General features: G+C 40.7%; 1 protein-coding gene across 29 annotated transcripts in view; it reads left to right on the forward strand.

Moving 5' to 3' along the window:
• Window positions 1-2071: 2071 nt before the first annotated feature.
• The window catches only part of EPS15 (epidermal growth factor receptor pathway substrate 15), a 167697-nt gene continuing 146114 nt past the window's right edge, over window positions 2072-23654 (forward strand). For 4 of the 29 annotated variants that reach the window (XM_063627451.1, XM_063627459.1, XM_063627449.1 and 1 more), the window contains exons 1-3: window positions 17507-17598; window positions 19592-19708; window positions 23429-23599. In XM_063627451.1, coding sequence (XP_063483521.1) covers window positions 23552-23599 — 48 coding nt within the window. In that variant the 5' untranslated portion in view covers window positions 17507-17598; window positions 19592-19708; window positions 23429-23551. Of the gene's footprint in view, window positions 2304-13951; window positions 14014-17501; window positions 17599-19587; window positions 19709-23428; window positions 23600-23654 lie in introns of those variants that run through there. The other 25 variants (XM_063627441.1, XM_063627456.1, XM_063627446.1 and 22 more) reach the window with 19 other exon arrangements.

Here is a 23654-nt window from a genome sequence, read left to right on the forward strand (position 1 = left end):
AAGCTCAGAGAGGTTAAATGGTTTGCCTGCGGTCACACTCTGATTCTTAATATTCTCTTTGCTACTCTGCACTGCCTTTCCCGGAAACTATACGGCAGGGTTTCCACCTTATTCATCTGAGAGGAATATCTTACATCTCATATAGTTTGGAGAAGTCCCCTTAAATAGCAAGTGAAATTATACTCCCCAAAGCGATTTGCTCCATGATTTTCAGATTTCATAATTTGTGTAGCTACAAGTTTAGGCTCTTTTGTATATGTTATCTCATTCATCCTCACAACAACCCTAAGGGCATACAACTAGTGAATGGGAGAGCCAGGACTGGAACCTGGATGTTCCTAATGTCCGAGTCCTATTTATTTCACTATACTATGCTGCTTTGGCTATCAGTTGTATAACCCTAGGCAAATCACTTAGCCTCTGTGACCCTGCATTACCTCATTTGTAAAGTGAGTATGATGATTACTTCCTTTTAGAGTTGTGAAGCTCAAATGTGCTAATATAAAGTAGAAAACACCAGTAGAAACACTGGCTGTGGTTATGGCTGATAAATGTACCAAAGTGAAGTAATGTAAAACAGTATCTCTTATCCTCTCTTCAGTTAAAGGATTAACAGCAAAAAAGAAGCCAAGGAAGATGCTCTTGAATAAGTGGTTACTCACCAGACCTATATGGCTTGCTCTTGTTAGCTGGCCTTTGCCAGAAGGAGTCTGAGTAGAATTAGGAGTTCCTGGGGGAAATTTCTGGAATGGTTTGCTTGTGGCGGCAATAGTCTAAAAACTTAGGTGGGGCTAACTCCATCCTGGGTCTTATTCAGTTGTCCCTCCTACCATGGGGACTGCTATGATAATGGTAATGGTTGTAGGCCTGATAGAGTTGTGGTTTGTTGTCATGGGAAGCCACCGTGACTAAGAAATTAAGACCAATTCGGGCAAATACATTTATTGAGGCCTCTGTGGTAGGCTAAACTATGAGGGAGATAAAGCAGTGAGTCAGCCCCTTGTCCTCAAGGATTTTACAGTGCAGTGAGGTGGAGACAAGCCCTCAACTAACGCTTACAGATAAGGCAGAGTATAAAAACGGTCATATCAGAACAACTTAGAGGTGGGGTGTGGAGTTCCTAGAAGGCTTCTTGAAGTAGGTGGTATATACTCTGAGACTTTGAAGATGAATTTCAAGTAACTGGGTATTCCAACTGAAGGTTGGCAGCATCAGAAGGTGTAGGATGTGTTATGTTTAATATAGGCAGGAACGAAGGCCTTTACTGAGCATGCACTGTAATGCTAGGGTCTGACGATATAGAAATATATTGAAAACAGTTCTTGCCATTGAGGAGCTCTTAATCTAGAGGGATAGATAGGTGTAAACTGTCATTAGGGTGATGACTTCACAAGGTAGAGAAGAAAGGTTATAAAGGAGAGTGTGCAACTCTGACATGAGGAGGAGAAAAAGATACTTTGCAAAGGAGGTGATACTTGAATTATGTACTGAGAAAGAAGGAGGAGTTTGCTAAGTGGACAATGGGAGAAGCTAGGAGTGCTACAGGTACCAGCGTTCCCTTGTTAAACAATCTAAGTGTGACAGGCACCAGGCAAATACATTTTTGCTTCCCCCTTCCAAATGGATTTTGGCTGTGGGAGGGAATGACTTAATGTCTTCTTTTCCAATATACTAGCAGATGGTTAAAGTTTTTACAGTCAGACTTGGATTCTAATTCAGCTATATAATTAGCTGTATGACCTTAGTAAGACACTTATTTGTGTTTCAGTTCCTTCATTCATACAAGTCAAAAAATAAGAGTCTAGTACAGAGCCTGGCATATATAAAGTGCCATTATTATTTTCTATCATTATCTCATTGAGTCCTTGTAAGCAACTTGGCCTCTGGTTATAATTTTCCCCATTTTTCAGAAGCAGGAGCTCAGCGTAGGTAGGTGGCCTGTCTGAAGTTCACAAGCCAATCTGGAGTCGCCTCCGCAGCCCGTCCGCTTTAATTTTATGTCCGCGCCGGGTTTTCCCAGGCGGCCCCGGGGGCAGGCTCTGGTCCGACGGCTGAGACTCCGGCGCCAGGGTTTGGGCGGCGCCGCGGCCTGCTCCGGCGGGCGGGGCCAGGCGGGGCGGGGCGGGCGTGAAGAGGGAAGTTGTGGAAGTTAGGGGAGACGCCCGCCCGCCCGCCCCGGCCTTGCCTGCGGCCGCTCCCTCCGCCTCCTCCCCGCCCTGAGCCCCAGTGAGCCCGTCCTTCCTTCCCCTCCCTTGCATGATGGAAACACCATGGCTGCGGCGGCCCAGCTCTCTCTGACACAGGTAACGCCACACGCCCGTCCGCTGGGCTTGGCCGGCCGGTGCCCCCTCCCCCACCGCCCTCAGCGTCGCCGACCCGGGCAGCTTCTTGGCTTGTGGGCCGGGCGGCCGGTGTGTGTGAGGGAAAGCGGGTGCGACTGCGGGAGGGCGCGCTCCGAAGCCGGAGCCCGAGCCCCGCTGCGGCCGCCGCGACCTCGCCCAGGGTCGTCGGGTGCCCCCTGCCCCGCCCCACGCCGCCCCGCGCGGCCACCGCCGCCCTCCGCGCCGCTGCCGAGTGGACTGTGACCCGGCGGCGCTCTGCCGGTGCCGGGCCGGCTCGCGCGGGGCAGCTTTCACCCACCCAGGAAGTTTCCTCCCACAGGGCCGCACGCACCCCAGGTGAGCTCCTGTTGAGCTCGCGCCGGCCGGCCGCACCCCCGGGCCGCACGAGGCTCGCCCGCTAGGCCGGCTGCGCGCCGCCCTCAGTAGGAGTTACCTTCCAGAGCAGGACGCGCAGGCCCCCCAAGCCAGTCTTTCCTCTCCAGACCTGCCTTTCTCCCGGAGTCCGACGGAAGCCCTCCCTTCAGCCTCGCGTCCAAAGAAGTCTCATCCTTCTCAGCTACCCACTCAGCCGGCCCCTTCCTCCGTTCAGCCTCTCCCCCTCCTGATCGGGTTTCCTTCTGGGTCAGACCCCCAAGACAGCCTTTTCCCACCCACGTCTGCTTCCACTTCCACTTCCCCTCGGGGGGCTCACGCCTGATCGCTGTCCAGGTGGATCTCTTTAACGGGTGTGGTGGTTCCGCCAGTCTTAGTGCCAGGAACGGCCGCCCAGGGAGCACTTTTCCTGGGGGGAATCCTCAGGAAAACCTGTTCTCGAGCTTCCCTCTTGCCTCGTTGCTTCCTGTCAAAGTCCAGTCCTTGTGCTTCTCAGAAAACCTCTAAACATCACTCACACTGGGAATCTGGTCCCTCCTTCTCTGTTAATAAGCCAATTACAATGTAAACATGGTGTCCGGGATGATAAGGTGACAGACACCTGCCAGTTCCTTCCTGCTCCTCTGACCCAAACTCGCCCCCACGTCTCCTCCGACGGTTCTCTCCAGAGCTGGTGGCGCGTGCTTCCCGATTGGGGCCCACCCCGTCTTCCTTGCCTGCATTGTGGTATCTCCCTGCCATCTTGTACTCCTTGGCCTAGATTCGTCGGTGCTTCTAAGGCTTTAGCGCTGGGATAGGGCAAATATTTCGGCAGTGGAGTTTTCTGTGTTTAAAATAAAGAGGCTTTGGGGTGCTTTGCCTAGCACTGTAGGATAGAGAGAAAAAAAATTTTTTCATAAACCGGGAGTCACTAGCATGCTTCATGTAAAATAACTAACTCGTGTTTGCAGGAATTCTAAGTTTCATAAGGGAAGTCTATTTCCCAGTTTTTTTTTGGTAGTGGTGGTGGTTGTCCTGTTATGACAAGCAGATAACAGGGGGGAAGAACCCTTTAACATGGAATGTGGTGGTTTAGTCTTGGTTATGTATGTTTGGAAGGGTCCTCCCAAAACTGAAATTTGAACAACGACAGCACTGACTTTTAGGTATTCACTTTCTGTGAGTCTAGTTAGTGACTTGGATTAAACAAGATCCCTGTTGGCAGGCTGTTTTCTGGCTCTGTTGGCCAATTCTGGCAGGAGTTTTCCCTTCTTGAAGATTTTGTGCTCTGAAGACTTCAGTAAAATTGCTTCTCGGTTGTGTGCATACTTTATTCTCTCCCTGGGTAATACCATGTTTTTAGCTTCTATTTACTATCATTCATCTCTGGAGAATTGCTTCAGGCTCTGTCACTTTAATAGCCATTTAAAAATTCTACATATGTTCTTTTTTTTTTTTTTTTGAGACGGAGTCTCTTGCTCTTTCACCCAGGCTGGAGTGCAGCGGCGCGATCTCGGCTCACTGCAGGCTCCGCCCCCCGGGGTTCACGCCATTCTCCTGCCTCAGCCTCCCGCGTAGCTGGGACTACAGGCGCCCGCCACCTCGCCCGGCTAATTTTTTGTATTTTTAGTGGAGACGGGGTTTCACCGTGTTAGCCAGGATGGTCTCGATCTCCTGACCTCGTGATCCGTCCGCCTCGGCCTCCCAAAATGCTGGGATTACAGGCGTGAGCCACCGCGCCCGGCCATGTTCTTGGGTTATATATTTAGGTATTAATGTGTACACAGTAAGTACGGAATCAGTAGTAGCTATTATCCTTCAGTGCCTCACATATGAGAGAATATACATTGGTGGTTAATTTTTATTGATAATTCAAATAAGTAAATTCAGAATATTCTGATTTTAAAACATGAAGAGGTAATAAGAGGGATTACGAAGGCACAGGAAAAAATAACATTTCCAATTGCTAGTATACCCTAATGTGCCTCCTTGTTACTTCAAAACTTTGCAGATTTGTGGTTTTTAAATTTAATTTTATTTTTTTGTAACTGCCTGAGCCCAATACACTAAGATAACAGTGCAGCCTGGTTTCACATTCATTATTGACCCGTTTGTCATCCTCTGTTCCCCCCACCCTGCCCACTCTCCCAGCACACACATTTAGACATAGGCATACTCAAGTGAGAGCTCATTCAGGGCAGGAACATCTTTTAATCCATCTTTCTCCCATAGTACCTATCTGGAAGAAAGTAATTAATAACTGTTGTAGGAATGACTGAAAGCTCTAAAGGGTTCTTTAACAGTTATGGAGATTAAACACGCTCAAGTTAATTTCTGCTTCTGTTCATATGATGGTGATTTTCATTCAGCAAATATTTTTATAGTACCTATTATGTACTAGACACTGTACCGGGATTATCTTGTTTATAATTTATTGCCTTTACCGATTAAGCAAAACTGAGTTTGGGGAAAAAATGTGAAAAATGTTTTAGCTTATGCCTTCCTTCCTTTTTCCAAGCTTGCCAACCAACCCTTCAACTCTCCAGCCACCAATATAAATTATCTAAATTATTATATTCTAGCTTCTAGAGATGATAGAATGCTAGAGTACCAAAATGTTCCAGTTCTGCTTTGGCCACAGCTAACTGTATGGGTTTGGGTTAAATATCCAGGCCTCAGTTTTCTTAACTTTAAAAGAGACTCAACAAATATTTGCTGAGCATTCACTATGTGCTAGAATTTACTCTAGGTACTGAGGATATATATACTCATGAACAAAAACAGTTAACAATTCTTTGACCTTGGAGACAAAACCTGGAACTTATTTCTACTAGAGGAGTTTGAATTAGCTGATCTAAGGACCTTTCCAACTCTTAAGATCCTGTTTTATAGACAGTGTTCTATGAGTTATAGACCTAGTGGACTTTCTCTGGGTTCTTTAGTGCTTTACAGCCTTAAATGTTTTCTAATTCAGTTGTCTTTACTAGATGTTCTGTTTACTTCTTGTCAATGAGAAGTAAAACCTGAGGGAGAAAGATCTTGATTTTTGCTTCTGTTGGTAGATTAGAAAAAAAGCATGTAATACTTAAAAAAAAAAGTTTCCAATAGTCAATTTTACTCCCTAATGCCCATATCCCTAATAATAATAATACTGTTAACTTCCCTTTGGGTATTACTATATGCCAGGAATTTTACTACACTTAGAATCTAATGATATGTTTTACAAATTAGAGAAGCTAGTAAGTAAGCTAGTAAGTGGTGAATCTACGATTTGAACCAAGGTCTGTAGGACCTCAAAAGCTGTCTGTTTCACTGTACTTCTCTATATACTAGATGCTTGGCATATCCAACGCTCCCTTATATTTTTTATTCTTTTTTTTTTCGGCATATGCCATTGTCTTAAATAGTAAGCCTCTTGAGGATATAAGCCATAGTTTTTGCCTCTGAATCTCTAGTGCCTTTGATAGTATCTTGATGATACAATTGTGTGTTTAAAGTTAGTGCTATTGATGATAAAGGTTTTATTTTACTGAGATGGGATTTGAATATTTAAAGTAGTTTTTTAGCAATTCAGCTTTATACTGGTTTTCTTGCTTTAGTTTAGCAAGAATTTTTTTGTTTTGTTTTGTTTTGTTTTGAGACAGGATCACACTCTGTCACCCAGGTTGGAGTACAGTGGCATGATCAGGCTCACTGCATCCTCAACCTTGTGGGCTCAAGGGATCCTCCCATTTCAGCCTCCTGAGTAGCTGGGACTACAAGCGTGCATCGCCATGCCCAGCTAATTTTTAAAATTTTTTTGTAGAGACAGGGACTCACTATGTTGTCAGATTCTTTTTTTTTTTAAGTAATAAAAAAGCCCTTAAGTAGGGACTTAATTTTAAAAATCCTAATATATAAATGGTATAACAACAGTTCTAATGTTTTTTTTGTTAAATTACAAGAGTGATATAACTGTATTACAGAAAACTTGGAAATTAGAGGAAAACATCTCCCATAATTTCACAGTTTGTAGTGTTTATTTTCAGTCTCATTTTTTAAACAAGTACACAGTACAAGTGCTAATAAACATACCATCTTAGTAGTCTGGTTTAACAACTATGACAGTAAATACAGGTTAGTTTGAAAATGACAACATGTTCTCAGAAGCAGAAAAGTGATATTGTTCTCAACATGACAGATATTTGAGTTCCTACAATGGGAAAGGCACATTAATGATGTTTTTCTTTTTTGCCTGTAATTATGGTTCGAGATACTCAGGAAATCTCTTGGGAGAGATATCTAACCCTTCTCAAAGATGGCTTGAAATGTTCAGCACTTGGGAGAGGTTGTCATAGTTAAAATTAATTAGGAACAGGTTCATCCAATAGTGAGTCTCTCAGGAATAATCTAAGAGTGCATTCCTTTTTTTCACTCTATTTGCAGACAGAATGCTAGTAACAGACTAACGTGTAATAGAAAAAGATTGAGTATCATTAGCAACGAATCATAGTTCAGAATCTCTGCAATCTCTAATAGTGTGATTTTAAAGGTCCAATCTAAGGTATTTTACTTGTTCTTTAGGGAATTACGAAAAGCACTTTATACACTTGTTTGTGAGTTTGGGGCTTAATAAAATTGGGAGCAGAAAAGATAACTATTGGGTACTGGGCTTAATACCTATGACACATGTCCACTGATGTAACAAACCTTCACATGTACCTTGAACCTAAAATAAAAGTTAAAAAATCAGAACTCTCGGCCGGGCGCGGTGGCTCACGCTTGTAATCCCAGCACTTTGGGAGGCTGAGGCGGGCGGATCACGAGGTCAGGAGATCGACACCACAGTGAAACCCCGTCTCTACTAAAAATACAAAAAAATTAGCCGGGCGTGGTGGCGGGCGCCTGTAGTCCCAGCTACTCGGAGAGGCTGAGGCAGGAGAATGGCGTGAACCCGGGAGGCGGAGCTTGCAGTGAGCCGAGATTGCGCCACTGCACTCCAGCCTGGGCGACAGAGCGAGACTCCGTCTCAAAAAAAAAAAAAAAAAAAAAAAAAAAATCAGAACTCTGGAAACCAAAACCAAGTAAATGGCCTGAGAGACATCTGGTTAGTTGGAGAATTGGTAGAAATAATAAATGAAAAGTTAATCCAGGCAGAGTTCATTAGGCAAACTCATATGCTGGAGTTTCATTTTTAAAGCAGTTGAATCAACAAGGTATGCCTTCATTAAAAATTATATTTATTAGACGTTTTTAATAATCTGAGGAATCTTGTAAATTGAATGCTGTATTACAGTAAAGTGAACAATTTTTTGTTTAGACAAATGATCTAACCCAGTTAAGCATGCGTAGAAAAAAGACTGGAAGAAAAAAACACTAAAATTTTATAATAGCATGGTTGTAGTTTTTATCTACCTTGTTTTCAACAGTGAGGATGTATTCCTTCTGTAATCAACTGATTTAGCTTTTCTCTACGGCATTTTTGAAAATTTATTCATTTAAATTGAATACACAATAACTACGTGTAGAGTAAAGCTTTGTGTTCTAAGATTGCGTCTACACTTAGTTTTCATCCTAAACATTTAGAGAAATTGATCAGAGGAATGATAATAATTATATTAATTGATTTGGACAATTCAGTTAGAGGACTAATTTATAATTTTTTGTGCTGCTTTATAATTTACAAAACATAACCTATGAACTAAGCTATTATTATCATCATTTCAAATTGGAGGATACTGAGGCTCAGAATTTGGGACTTAGGTTTTATAGTTAGTAAATTAAAAAGCCAATATAAATTCATGTTTAAAAAAATTCATACAATGCTAGTGAAGTCTCCTTTCTGCTTTAGGCCCTCATTGGCTTTCCCAGAGGCAGCCATTCTTGCCAGTTTCTTGTGTGAATTTCCAGTAATAGTCTGTGTATATGCGAATAAATATATATGTATACTGTATATGTATATTCTTTTGTGTAAGCTGTTTATTGTTTCACAATTTGTTGTTATGTTATTTTTAGCTTAACTGATTTAGGAGATTGCTGTATATCATCACATGTGGATCTCCCTTATTTTCAAAACCTCTGGGTATTTCTATATGTGAACTTACTGTTATTTATTTTACTAGCCACCTAATGCTAGACATTTATTTTTTCAATCTTTTGTTACAACTATGCTGCAGTGGATACTCTTTTACATGTTTTTCTGCACATGTGTGAGCATATGGATTAATTTCTAGTAGGTGTAATTTTTGGGCCAGAGGATACTTTTAATCTGCATAGATACTGCTAATTTGGGGTAGGCATAGTGTCTCAGGCCTATACTTCCAGTGCTTTGGGAGGCTGAGGCGGAAGAATTGATGGAAGCCAAGAGTTCAAGGCCTGGGTAACATAGTGAGAGCCATCTGGGACAAAAAAAAAGATTTTTTTTAATTAGCTGGGCATGGTGGTGTGCGCCTGTAATCCTAACAGGCTACAGGTGAGCTATGATTAGCAGGTTACAGGGAGCTATGATTGCACCACTGCACTCCAGCCTAGGTGACAGAGCTAAGACCCTATCTCCAAAAAAAAAAAAAAAAAAGATATTGCTCATTTACATTCAGAAACACTGTAGCAGCACACATGTTTGAGAGTGTCATTTCCTCCTCAGCTTGATCAACATGTATATTATTGTCAGTCCAATGATCAGAAAGATTTCAAACAATTGCATTGTTTCAGTTTGTTATTTCTTTATGGGTAAGGCTGAACTTATTTTTTTTTTTCTTTGAAACCATTTGTATTTCTTTTTTTATAAACTGCTTTAGTCTTTTACCTGTTCTCTTAATGGGCTGTTTGTCTTCTTTCTCACTGATTTGTAAGAACTCTTCTTATATTTAGGAAGTTTGCCCTTCTTTGCAAAATTCTTTGCAAAATTTTTTTTCTCTGAAAATTTTTTTTGTTTTTGGCATTTTTTGATTATGTAGAAATATTTGTTTTATATGTTTAATTTGTCAGTCTTTTCTCTTAGAGCTTCTGCAAAATCTAGATTTTTAAACTTCAGGAGCAGAGGCAGAATAATATAACTGCAAGAGCACACCTGTTCTGCCCCTGAGTAGTTCTGTGATCTTGGGCAAATTACTTAACCTCTTAAATGCACTCATTTGCATATTAGAAATAAACTACTGAGACTTCTTGGGTATTATTGAGACCTCTTAAGCATGTTGTGATTACAAAATGAACTGGTGACTTATTTTCTTTAGCTACTCCTGTAGTTTCCCAATTTGTTAAAAGCTGGCCTTGTACCCTGCCTCATACACTGTGCTTTCCTATGACATAAATGTGAACTTGAGTATTTTGTGCAAAAGTAAGATAGAAGTGAGGTAGAAGAAACTCACTTTTGTGATATAAATAATGCTTTCAAATGAATCAGAGGTGCAATTAAAAAATAAAAGTTGGGCTCTTTTTAAAACTTGTTTTTATGTGGTAAAAATATACAAAGAAAAGTAAGCCTCACTTCCTCCCCCCTTTAAACTGGGGATTATTATAATGGAAATATAATAGTACCAGGAGTTTTTCATCTGAAATAATCAAACTGCTTATTCCTTACTAAATCTGCAATAAGAATACAAATTTGACCAAGAATGCTAGGATAAGAACATATTTTTTGGAGGAAGACGTTTATATTACAGTACTTTATAGTTTTTTAGATCATGGTTTCTCAGCCTTGGCACTTTGAGATTTTGGGCTGGAGAATTTCTTGTTGTGGGAGGCTGTTCTGTGCATTGTAGGGTGTTTTGCAGCATCCTTATCCATTAGACGTAACACCTTCACCAGTTGCAACAATCAGAACTATCTCCAGACACTGACAAATATTTCCTAGAGGATTAAATTGCCTCTGATTGAGAGTCACTGATTTATTTATTTATTTTTATTTTAAAGTTTTAGTACTTTTGAGAGAGAGTCTCGCTCTGTCGTCCGGGCTAGAGTGCAGTGGTGTGATCTTGGCTCACTGCAGCCTCCACCCCGGGTTCAAGCAATTCTCATGCCTCAGCCTCCCGAGTAGCTGGGATTACAGGCGTGCATCACCACGCCTGGCTAATTTTTTTTGTATTTTCAGTACAGATGGATTTCACCATGTTTTCCAGGCTGGTCTCTGTGTCCCGACCTCAAGTGATCCTCCCGTCTTGGCCTCCCAAAGTGTTGGGATTACAGCGTGAGCCACTGCGCCTGGCCAAATCACTGGTTTAGATATATACTTATTTATTTATTTATTATTATTAGTAGTAGTAGTATTAGTTTTTTTTTTTTGAGACAGAGTCTCGCTGTCACCCAGGCTGGAGTGCAGTGGCGCGATCTCGGCTCACTGCAGGCTCCGCCCCCTGGGGTTCACGCCGTTCTCCTGCCTCAGCCTCCCGAGTAGCTGGGACTACAGGTACCCGCCACCTCGCCCGGCTAATTTTTTGTGTTTTTAGTAGAGACGGGGTTTCACTATGTTAGCCAGGATGGTCTCGATCTCCTGATCTCGTGATCCGCCCGCCGCGGCCTCCCAAAGTGCTGGGATTACAGGCGTGAGCCACCGCGCCCGGCCTATTTATTATTATTTTTTGAGGCGGAGGTCTGGCTCTGTCGCTCAGGCTGGAGTGCAGTGGCGTGATCTCGGCTCACTGTAACCTCTGCCTCCCGAGTTCAAATGATTCTCCTGCCTCAGCCTCCCAAGTAGCTGGGATTATAGGCGCCTGCCACCACACCTGGCTAATTTTTGTATTTTTAGTAGAGATGGGATTTCACCATGTTGGCCAGGCTAGTCTCGAACTCCTGACCTCAGGTGATCCTCCCTCCTCAGCCTCCCAAATTGCTTGGGATTACACGCATGAGCCATCGTGCCTGGCCTAGATACATACTTTTTATGATCCATTAGGACATATAAGATACACTTTGTAGGGGTGAGGACAGGGGAAAGAGTTTATCTTCATATTTTTATTCTTAAGCCTGCTATGAGCCATGATTGACTCCTTGTACATAAATATTGAGCTTAAAAAACTTAAATGAGAAGGCAGCCTGAAATCGTGAACTTAATTTAATGTGTGATTTTTCTGCCTTTTTTAGTGTGATCACCTCCCTCCCCCGGCTCCACTGTAGTTTGGAAACTTAGTGTGGTCTTCTTTTAGTTGTGGAACAGTTCTATCTAGTGGGCTAAGTATCAATACAGAGATCCTGGAAGGAAAACATTCTTATGCCACTGTTGAGAAGGAAGAGGACTGATGCTTCTAGAACACCTAATAAATACTAAATATTTTTAGATGATCTACATGCATTATTTCACTTAATCTTCATAGCCTTTCTACAAGTAGGCATTAATCTTCTGTATTACTTGCTCACGGTTGGAGAGTTGAGACTTGAACCCAGGCACATCTGTTCTCCAAGTACATTTGCTATGCTGCTTCCTATTGTCATTGATGATATTTCAGTCAAATTTTGGGATGAAAATGAACATTCATGTGATCTTACATTCCTCTATTGTTATGTAAAAGAAATTATTCAGTGGTGTGTGTGTATGCGTGTGTTTGTGTGTATGGGGAGGAGGGAGGTCAATAGTGGGATAATAACAGTAATACTTACTGAGCACACTTACGTATCATGTGCTATTTTCAATAATTTTTACAACCTGATGAACCTTTCAGTATTCGTTACAACTTGGTAATCCTTATGTCCCTGTTTTACAAAAACAAAACAAAACAAAACTGGGATGCAGAGGTGAAGTAATTTGTTCAAGGTCAAACTGCTGCTAAGTGGTAGAGCCAGAATTGTAACCCAGTAGTCTAAGCAATTCAGATATTAATTGAATGAGTCTGCATTTTTAAGGGCAAAATGGCTCTGACAGAGCTGACTAATTGTGGTACCATTCCTTGGTTATAGCTGAACATATGTTGTAGGCTACTACATCTTCCTATGTGAAAATCAACTTATTGCATACACCACATCTCTAGAAAGTGATTGTTGCATGAAGTTATAGTGGAGAGTTTTTGTAGACATAGTAGAAGGTAGTTTTTCATTTTGCAACCTCCAGATTTATTGCTCATGAAAATCTAAGCTTGTCTAGGTTAGTGTACATCATACCAATATTTACTTTTAAGCCAACATTCTTTCAGACATGGTTATTTGGACTTGGAGTTTCTACAGTATTGTATTGCTAAAGATAAAATGTATCAGAGACTCCCTAAAAAACAAACTGTTTCATTGAATAAAACCTGGAACCATTAGCTGTAATGATTTCTGATCCTCAGATGAACATTTTTGAGAACTAGCATAAAATAATGAGAGAGATCTTGGGCTCTGAAGTCAGAATGTCTTAGGTCAATTGATAGATTTTAGTTATATGAGCTGTTAATTTTTTGAGACGGAGTCTCGCTCTGTCGCCCAGGCTGGAGTGCAGTGGCGTGATCTTGGCCCGCTGCAAGCTCTGCCTCCCGGGTTCACGCCATTCTCCTGCCTCAGCCTCTCCAGGTAGCTGGGACTACAGGCGCCCACCACCACGCCCGGCTAACTTTTTGTACTTTTAGTAGAGACGGGGTTTCACCGTGGTCTCGATCTCCTGACTTTGTGGTCCGCCAACCTCAGCCTCCCAAAGTGCTGGGATTACAAGCATGAGCCACTGCGCCCGGCCTGAGCTGTTAATTTTTATGGAATGTTGCACTTAATTAGAATTTTGATGGATCATTTATACTAAGGATTATTGATAACTTCATTTCATCTTTTGTTCTGTAGGTACAACATAGATATAGCATTATGCATATATTAAAAATATGAAATTATATGCATTAAAGGTGCTTCCAGTATTGATGGTTGATCCTCTGTTTCAGAAAACATTTACTAGATGCCTCCTGTGTGTCACTACTCTAGTAAGCCTTGGACATAGAGAATAAGACCATGACATTTGCCCTGAAGTAGCTTTTAGTTTTTTAGGGAGATAAACACTGACTTTCTTGTGTGACAAGTACTGTGATAAAGGATGATAGAAGTAAGGCAAGGGGGTGCCATGGGAGAATCCTGTGATTATGATGAAACTTTTGGTGGTAATGTAGTTTTTAATTATTTAATGGTTTTATAGGATCCAGCGTTGTTACTGTAGAGGATATTTAAACTGTACTTGAAAGGATAACATACATTTATAGGAACATTTGATTCAAGTTAAATTGTATTTTGGTGCATAGAGTCCATATTGTGGGATATAACATCAATTTTCTTATGAGATTCCTTGTTTTATCTTTTCTTTGTAATAAAGGAAGAATTTTTAACTTTGACCGTAGGGCATAGGAAGGGGACTCAAGGATAGACTTCAAAAGATCTGTGATCTACTCCAAAACAGTAGGTAAAATATTTTGTGTATATATTTTAACAGAGTATCAAGATTCTCATCCCAGGGACACTGAGAGAAGTTTTAGGTAGTGGGAAAAACACTGGATATAGTACAAGACAAACCTGGATTGAATTGTAGCTCTGCCATTTGTGACATCTCTGAGTGATCATGGCAAATTACTTAAACTCTTTCATTTGCTTATGTATGACGTATACACATTGTTGAGATAAAGGAGACATTTGGTAAATAGAATTGCTTGTATTATTATTAATACTTAACCTGCAGAATTTATATGTATTTGTTTAAATGTTCTTTCTTTTTCTTTCTTTCTGTCTTTCTTTCTCTCTCTCTCTCCTTTTTTTTTTTTTTTTTTTTTTGACAGAGTCTTGCTCTGTTGCCAGGCTGGAGTGCAGTGGTGCGATCTCGGCTCACTGCAACCTCCACCTCTCGGGTTCAAGCGATTCTCCTGCCTCAGCCTCCTGAGTAGCTGGGACTACATGTGCGCGCCACCATGCCCAGCCAATTTTTGTATTTTGTATTTTTAGTAGAGACGGATTTTGTATTTTTAGTAGAGAGGGGTTTCACCATGTTGGCCAGGATGATCTCGATCTTCTGACCTCGTGATCTGCCTGCCTCGGCCTCCCAAAGTGCTGGAATTACAGGTGTGAGCCACTGCGTCGGGCCTAAATGTTTTTTCATTTCCAGTATTCTTCACTCACTAAAGAAAACTTGGAACATACATATCAAAAAATAGAAGATAGATCACCATCCACACCATTTTTAAATTTTAGTCTTTTACATTGTTTCTTTTTTTAATCGTAGTTATTATCTCTCTTTCATACACACACACACATATATATATGTATGTAACATTTTTTATTCTGTTCTCTTTTTTTTTTTTCTGAGACGGAGTCTTCCTCTGTCACCCAGACTGGAGTACAGTGACGTGATCTCGGCTCACTGCAACTTCCATCTCCCGGGTTCAAGCAGTTCTCTTGCCTCAGTATCCCAAGTAGCTGGGATTACAGGCACGTGTTACCACACACCTGCCCAATTTTTGTATTTTTAGTTGAGATGGGGTTTCACCATGTTGGCCAGGCTAGTCTCGAACTCCTGACCTCATGATCTACCCGCCTCAGCCTCCCAAAGTGCTGGGATTACAGGTATGAGCCACTGCACCTGGCCTATTCTGTTTTCTTTAAGTGTTTTCCTATGTGGTCTTCATTAAAAAGATGCTTAGCATATTAATTGATTGTGTGCTTTATAGTTTAAGCCCTAATGTGTACAGATATTTTATATATGTCCACTATAATTTATGCTGTTGCAAATAACCTTTGCTCTACCATTTGATAAATTTTTTTCTGTAGAGTTATGTGTGGTACTTATTATATTATTGAATTATTTTTCTATGTATACATTTGAGTTTTGAAATCAAACGAGTGAATTTTTAGTTTATATTTTAAGATCTTGAATGGTAAAGCTGACAGCATCAAGGGTTAACTTGAGCAGTAATCTGAAAAATGCTATTCTGAAGGGATTAAACTGAACATATTTAATTTGGTTGCAAGGGCCATTTATAGTTTGTCAGAGTTCACTTAGCATAGGAAATTCGCATTAAAAGTTGTGAGCTTGAAGAAGATTGAAATATTTCAGTTTGTATATACAGTTTTTTTCACCCTTCTCTGAAGTCTGTATTGCTTTCATTCTTGGTTTGTTCTCTACATTCTTAGTTTGTTCTCTATATTCTGTTTTTTTTTTTTTGTTTTTTTTCTGGCACACTTTTATGCGGCGCCTTGTAAGATCTGGGGGTGGATTCTGGACCATCTGGCACTTCAGAATAGCTCAAAACCTTAACTCTCTTGACTCTGCTTTGAGCAAACCTTAACTCTCTTGACTCTACTTTGAGCCATACTTGCTTGAAATGTCCTAGTTTGTCTCTCTGCTTGGCACGTTTTCTGCTTTATACCCTCAGAGCTTTTTATGACTAATTTCTTCCTTAGGACAGGAATTTTAAGAGTACCAGTATTCATAAATTAAAGTGGACAAGACTTATTTCACTGTAAAATTCACCAAAAAAACCCTCATAAACTTTGCAGTCTGTTTTTAAATGTATAATTGACATGAACACTTATGTCTGTTTGATAAGTATTTAAAATATTCAAAAATGGAATTTTTTTAGGTACTGCTCATAGCTTTTCTTTGATTATGAGGCCAGTTAGAGAGGAAAGTGTAATTCTGCAAATTGTAAATTTACTGAGTTGATTTCTAGTCCTAGCTTTAAAATATTTCATATGTCCAAATTAATAATAAGTTAAAAAGATATACCTGCATTTAAAAATATGAGCTATCTACCAATTCCAAAAAGCTGTGGAGGTAGTTAATGTATAAAATATTTAAACATTGTTGGCTGGGCGTGGTGGCTTGTGCCTGTAATCCCAGCACTTTCGGAGGCTGAGGTGGGAGGATCACCTGAGGTCAGGAGTTCGAGACCAGCCTGGCCAAAGTGGTGAAACTCCGCCTCTGCTAAAAATACAAAAATCAGCTGGGTGTGGTGGCAGGCACCTGTAATTCTAGCTACTCGGGAGGCCAAGGCAGGAGAACTGCTTGAACGTGGGAGGCGGAGGTTGTAGTGAGCCGAGATTGTGCCATTGTACTCCAGCCTGGGTGACAGAGCAAGACTCCATTTCAAAACAAACCAACAAATAAATAAATAAATAAATAAATAAATTGTAGTGAGCCAAGATTGCGCCATTGCACTCCAGCCTGGATGACAGAGTGAGACTCCATCTCAAAAAAATAAAATAAAAATAAAATAAAATATTTAAACATTGTTTACTTTTATTAAGAGACTTTTTTTTAGCTTTCTGCTCCATGGTTCTTTTGTAAAATTTTTATTTTTTACTTTTTAAGCAGTTTAATTGAGATGTAATTCACATACCATACAACTTAACCCTATAAAGTGTACGATTCAGTGGTTTTTAGTCTCTTCACAGATACGTGCAAACATCAATTTTAGAACAGTTTTATCACCTCAGAAAGAAACTTGTACCCCTCAGCTATCACCCTCCTGTATTGCATGCTTCCCCCAGCCTAAGCAACTATTTCTACTTTCTGTCTCTATAGAGTTTCTTATTTTGGACTTTGTATGAATGGAATAATATAATACATATGCTCTTATGACTGTCTTCTATCACTTTTTGTGGTTTATCTATGTTGCAGCAAGTATCACTAATTCATTCCTTTTTTTGGTTGAAAAATATTCCATCGTATGGTTATACCACATTTTGTGTATCCATTTGTTCATTGGTGGATATTTGGGTGGTTTCCACCTTTCGGCTGTTATGAATAATGCTTTTATAAGCATTCATATTCAAGGTTTTATGTAAATACATGTTTTCACTTCTCCTGGGTACATATCTGGTCATGTGGAAATTCTGTGTTTAATCATTTGAAGAACTGCTGATTTTTTTTTTGAGACACAGTCTCACTCTGTCACCCAGGCTGGAGCGCAGCGGTGTAATCATGGCTCACTGCAACCTCCGCCTCCTTGGTTAAGCAATTCTCCTGCCTCATCCTCCCAAGTAGCTGGGACTACAGGTATGTACCACCACACCCGGCTAATTTTTGTATTTTTAGTAGACACGAGGTTTCACCATGTTGTCTGGGCTGGTCTCAAACTCTTGGCCTCAAGTGATCCACCCACTTGGGCCTCCCAAAGCACTGGGATTACAGGTGTGAGCCACCACGCCCGGCTGCTGACTGTTTTAGAGCAGCTGCACCATTTATATTTGTACCAGCAGTGTACGGGGATGAGGATTTCTCCACATCCTCTCCAGTAATTGTTATTAGCTGACTTTTTGATTTTGGCCTACTTTTTTTAGTATCTCATTGTGTTTTCGATTTTCATTTCTCTGATGATTAATGATGTCAAGCATCTTTTTATGTGCTTATTAGCCATTTGTATATCTTCTTTAGAGAAATGTCTATTTATATTCTTTGCCTGCTTTAAAATTGAGTTGTCTTTTTATTATTGAGTTGTAAGAATTCTTTATGTATTCTAGATAGAAGTCCTTATTAGATACATGGTTTGCATATATTTTCTCCCATTCCATGGATTATTTTCTTGATGGTGTTCTTTGAAGTACTTTGAAGTTAATTTAATTTAATTTTAATTTATTTTGTTTTCAGACAGGGTCTTGCTCTGTTGCCTAGGCTGGAGTGCAGTGGTACAATCACAGTTCATTGCAACCTCAACCTCCAGGGCTCAAGTGATCCTCCCACCTCAACCTCCCCAGTAGCTGGGACTACAAGTGCACGCCACCTTGCCCAGCTAATTGTTTTTATACTTTTTGTAGAGATGGGGTTTCACCATGTTGCCCAGGCTGGTCTTGAACTCCTGGGCAACATGCTCGCTTTGGCCTCCCAAAGTGCTGGGATTACAGGCTGACATAAGCCACCTTGCCTGGCCTGAAGTTTATAATTTTGATAAAGTCTAATTTATATATATTTTTCTTTTGTTGCTTCTGCTTTTGGTGACATAGCCGAGTCTTTTGGCAAATCTAAGGTCATGAAGATTTATCCCTCTGTTTTCTTTTAAGAGTTTTATAGTTTAGCTATTATATCTAGGTCCTTGATCTATTTCAAGTTAATTTTTATATATGGTGTGAGGTAAAGGTCCAACTTCATTTTTTCGCTAGTAGATATCTTTTGCTTGTGATGTGGTATTCCATCACCACTTGTTGAAAAGACTGTTCTTTCCACATTGAATGATCTTGGCATTCTTGTCAATAATCAGTTAGCCATAGACATATGATTTAGTTCTGACTTAATTCTGTTCCATTGATCTATATGTCCTGTGCAGTACAACACTGTCTTGAGTATTGTTGTTTTGTAATACATTTTGAAATTGGGATGTGTTAGTCCTCTAACTTTGCTTTTTTATTTTTTATTTTTTGTTGTTGAGACAGAGTTTCACTTCTGTTGCCCAGGCTGGAGTGCTGTGGTGCAAACTCGGCTCATTGCAACCTCTGCCTCCTGGGTTCGAGTGATTCTCCTGCCTCAGCCTCCTGAGTAGCTGGGATTACAGGTGCATGCCACCATGCCCGGTTAATTTTTGTGTTTTTAGTAGAGATGGGGTTTCACCATGTTGGCTAGGCTGGTCTCAAACTCCTGACCTTAGGTAATCCACCCGCCTCAGCCTCCCAAAGTGCTGGGATTACAGGCGTGAGCCACCGCGCCCAGCCTACTTTGCTTTTTTCTTTCAAGATTGTTTTGGCTATTCCAGATTCCTTGCAATTCTATCTGAATTTCAGAATCAGCTTGCCAGTTTCTACAAAACAGTCAGTTGGAATTCTCATATAAATTGCACTGAATCTGTAGATTAGTTTGGGGAGTATTATCTTAACAAGGTCTTCTGATTTATGAACGTGGGATGTTTTTCCATTTTAACTTCTTTAATTTTGTTCAGTGTCTTGTAGTTTTTAGAGTATAACAAGTCTTGTACTTTTGTTAAAGCTATAACAAATAAATTGATAATAAAACTATTTGATGCTATTGTGAATGGAATTCTTTTTTTTTTTTTTTGAGACAGAGTCACTCTGTCGCCTAGGCTGGAGTTCAGTGGCGTGGATCTTGGCTCACTGCAACCTCTGCCTGCCAGATTCAAGTGATTCTGCTGCGTCAGCCTCCCGAGTAGTTGGAATTACAGGCAAGCCCCCACCGCGCCCAGCTAATTTTTGTATTTTTAGTAGAGATGCGGTTTCACCGTGTTGGCCAGGATGCTCTCGGACTCCTGACCTCAGGTGATCCAGCCAACTTAGCCTCCCAAAGCGCTGTGATTACAGGCGTGAGCCACCGTGCCCGGCCTGTAATTGATTTCGTAATTTCATTTACAGATTCTTCGTCGGAGGTGTATAAAAACAAATTTTTTTTATACTGATCTTGTATCCTGTAACCATCTGAACATATTTATTACCTTTAGTAGTTTTTAGTGGATTCCTTAGGATTTTCTATATGTAAGTTCATGTCATCCGCAAATACAGATTTACTTCCTCTCCCAATTTAGATGCTATTTCTTATTCTTGTCTGATTTCCCTGGCTAGAACCTCCAGTATAATAATGATTAGAAGTGGCAAGAGTGGACATCCTTTTCTTGTACCTGAAGCATACGTATGTATAATCAGTACCTTGAAAGTGCCTAGTTGAGCCATGAAATAAAACTTAGTGTTATTTGAAAGGTTTTTTTTTTTTAAGTATTTATTTATTTTTATTTGCCACTAATGAGGAAGAAGGGGTTTCTAAATTTTGTTATTTATTTATTTGTTTGAGACAAGGTCTTTGTCGCTCAGGCTGGGGTGCAGTGGTGAGATTGTGGCTTACTGCAGCCTTGACCTCCTGGGCTGAAGTAATTCTGCCTCAGCCTCCAAAGTAACTGGGGCAACAGGCATGCACTACCACATCTGGCTAATTTGTTTGCTTTTTGTAAAGATGGAGTCTCACTATGTTGCCCAGGGTGGTCTCAAACTCCTAAGGTGCAAGTGATTCTCACATCCTTCGCCTCCCAGAGTGCTGGGAGTACAGGCATGAGCCACCTCACTTGGCCAGAGGGTTTTTTAAAATTCACATTTTAATTATGTTGCTTCAGAGTGGTTCTTAAGGGTGGTCCTTATACTATCAGCACCTGAAAACTTGTTTGAGATGTAGGTTATTGTTAGACTCTCCCCCGCAACTCTGGAAAGAACCAGGGGTGGGAAGTTCACTTAGCTTTTTGCATGGTAAATGTAGTTTATCTTAAAATTAATAATGTGGCAAGGTGCAGCCGCTCTCGCCTGTAATCCCAGCACTTTGGGAGGCCGAGGAGGGTGGATCACCTGAGATCAGGAGTTTGAGAGCAGTCTGGCCAATGAGACGAAACCCCATCTCTACTAAAAATACAAAAATTAGCTGGGAGTGGTAGCAGACGCCTGTAATCCCAGCTACTCACGAGGCTGAGGCAGGAGAATCGCTTGAACCCGGGAGGCGAGGTTGCAGTGAGCTTAGATTGCACCAGTGCACTCCAGCCTGGGCAACAGAGCAAGACTCGTTTCAAGAAAACCACAAGAAACCCCCAAAAAACTAATAATAGTACCAATGAGTACACATACAGGGTTTTTTTTTTTGTTTTTTTTTTTTTTTGAGACAGAGTTGGAGTTTCGCTCTTGCTACGCAGGCTGGCAATGGTGCCATCTCGGCTCACTGCAACCTCCACCTCCCGGGTTCAAGCAATTCTCCTTCCTCAGCCTCCTGGGTAGCTGGGATTACAGGGGCCTGCCACCATGCCTGGCTAATTTTTTGTATTTTTAGTGGAGACGGGTTTCGCCATGTTGGCCAGGCTGGTCTTCCACTCCTGACCTCAGGTGATCTGCCCGCCTCGGGCTCTCAAAGTGCTGGGATTACAGGCGTAGCCACCACACCCAGCCAATACAGGGTTTTACATTTATGGAACATGTAATTTTCACAAAGACTATTTATAGTACTTTTCTTTCTTTTGTGTTTTTTAATATATGAGGAAACAACCCAGAGAGATTGTCAATTTTTTTTCTTTTTTTTTTTTTTTTTGAGATGGAGTTTTACTCTTGTTGCCCAGGCTGGAGTACAGTGGCTCGATCTTGGCTCACTGCAGCCTCCACCTCCTGGGTTCAAGCGATTCTCCTCCCTCAGCCTCCCGAGTAGCTGGGATTACAGGTGTGCGCCACCATGCCCTGCTAATATTTGTGTTTTTAGTAGAGATAAGGTTTCACCATGTTGGTCAGGCTGGTTCTGAAACTCCTGACCTCATGATCCTCCCACCTCAGCCTCCCAAAGTGCTGGGATTACAGGTGTGAGCCACTGCACCCGACCTACAGATTTTCTTTTAAAAATTAGCTGGGTGTGATGGTGCACACCTTTAGGTGCAGCTACTTGGGACGCTGAGGCAGGAGGATTGCTTGAGCTTGGGAGGTCGAGGCTGCAGTGAGCTGTGATTATGCCACTGCTCTCTAGAGTTGAGAAAGGCAAGACCCTTTCTCAAAAAACAAAACAAACAAAAACCACAATGAAATACCACTTCATACCCATTAGGGATGGCTATGATAAAAAAACCAGTAACTAACAAATATTGATGAAGACTTGGAGAGATGTACTGCTGATGAGATTATAAAATAGTGCAGCCACTGTAGAAAACAGTATGGCAATTCCTCAAAATATTAAACATAGAATTACTGCATAATCACCATATAATCCAGCAATTTCATGTCTGAGTATATATCCAAAAGAACTGAAAGCAGTGACTTGAACACATTTGTATACCAGTGTTTATAGCAGCATTATCCACAGTGGCCAAAAGGTACAAATAACCCAAGTATCCATTGACAGATGACTGGGTAAACAAACTGTGATATCTACATGCAACGGAGTATTTTTGACTGTTAAGAAGGGATAAAATTCTGATATATGCTACAACAAGGAAAAATCTTAAAGACATTATGCTAAATGAAATAAGCCAAATGCAGAAAGACAAATATTGTATGATTGCATGTATATGTGGTACCTAGAATAGTCAAATTCATAGAGACAAAGTAGAGTAATTCGTAACGAGAGGTTGAAGGGGAGTTAAGTGTTTAACGTACAGATTTCCAGTTTGGGATGATGAAAAAGTTGTGGAAATGGATAGTGGAAATAGTTGCACAACAATGTGAATATACTTGGTGCCACTGAATTGTGTACTTGAAAATGTACAATTTTATGTTATGTGTATTTTACCATAATAAAGTAGAACAAAAATGAGAAAAGGACTTGAATAGAGATTTCTCTAAAGAAGATATGCAAATTGCCAGTAAGCTCACAAGAAAATTTTCAACATCATTAGTCATTAGGGAAATGCAAATTATAATCACAATGAGAAGCCATTTCATACCCATTAGGGTGGCTTTTATCAAAGAAAAAGAAGGAATTTGGAGATACTGGAACCCTTGTGCATGGCTCGTGGGAATGTAAAATGAGCTGATGGAAAACAGCATGGCAGTTCCTGAAAAAAATTCAAAATAAATAGTTCAGCAATTCCACTTCCAGCTGTCTACTCAGAAGAATTGAAAGCAAGGATCCAAACACATACTTCTACAGTAGTGTTTATAGCAGCATTATTCACAAGAATTAAAAGGTAGAAATAACCCAAGTGTCCATCAAGAGCTGAATGAATTTAAAAAATGTGGTGCATGCATAAAATAAAAGGATTAAAATTATGATACATGCTACAACATGAAGAAACCTTGAAGACTTGAAATGAAATAAGCCAAACACAAAGGGACAAATATTATGTTTCTTTTTATATGTGTCTTAGTCTGTTTTTGCTGCTATAACAAAATACCAAAAACTGGGCAATTTAGAAAGAACAGAAATTTATTTCTTCCAGTTCTGGAGGCCAGGAAGTCTAGGATCAAGGTGCTAGCAGATTCAGTGTCTGATGTGGACTGCTTTCTCCTTCCAAGATGATGCTTCTTGCTGCATCCTCATGTGGTAGAAGGGCGAAAAAGGGATGAATGCTGTGCCTCACATGGCAGAAGAGAAGGAAGGGCAAAAAAAGGCAAGTGTTGTGAGGACTCTTTGATAAGTACCTAATTTGCATTCACAAGGGAGGA

This window comes from Symphalangus syndactylus, chromosome 12 (assembly GCF_028878055.3).
Source record: "Symphalangus syndactylus isolate Jambi chromosome 12, NHGRI_mSymSyn1-v2.1_pri, whole genome shotgun sequence".
Classification (NCBI taxonomy): domain Eukaryota; kingdom Metazoa; phylum Chordata; class Mammalia; order Primates; family Hylobatidae; genus Symphalangus; species Symphalangus syndactylus.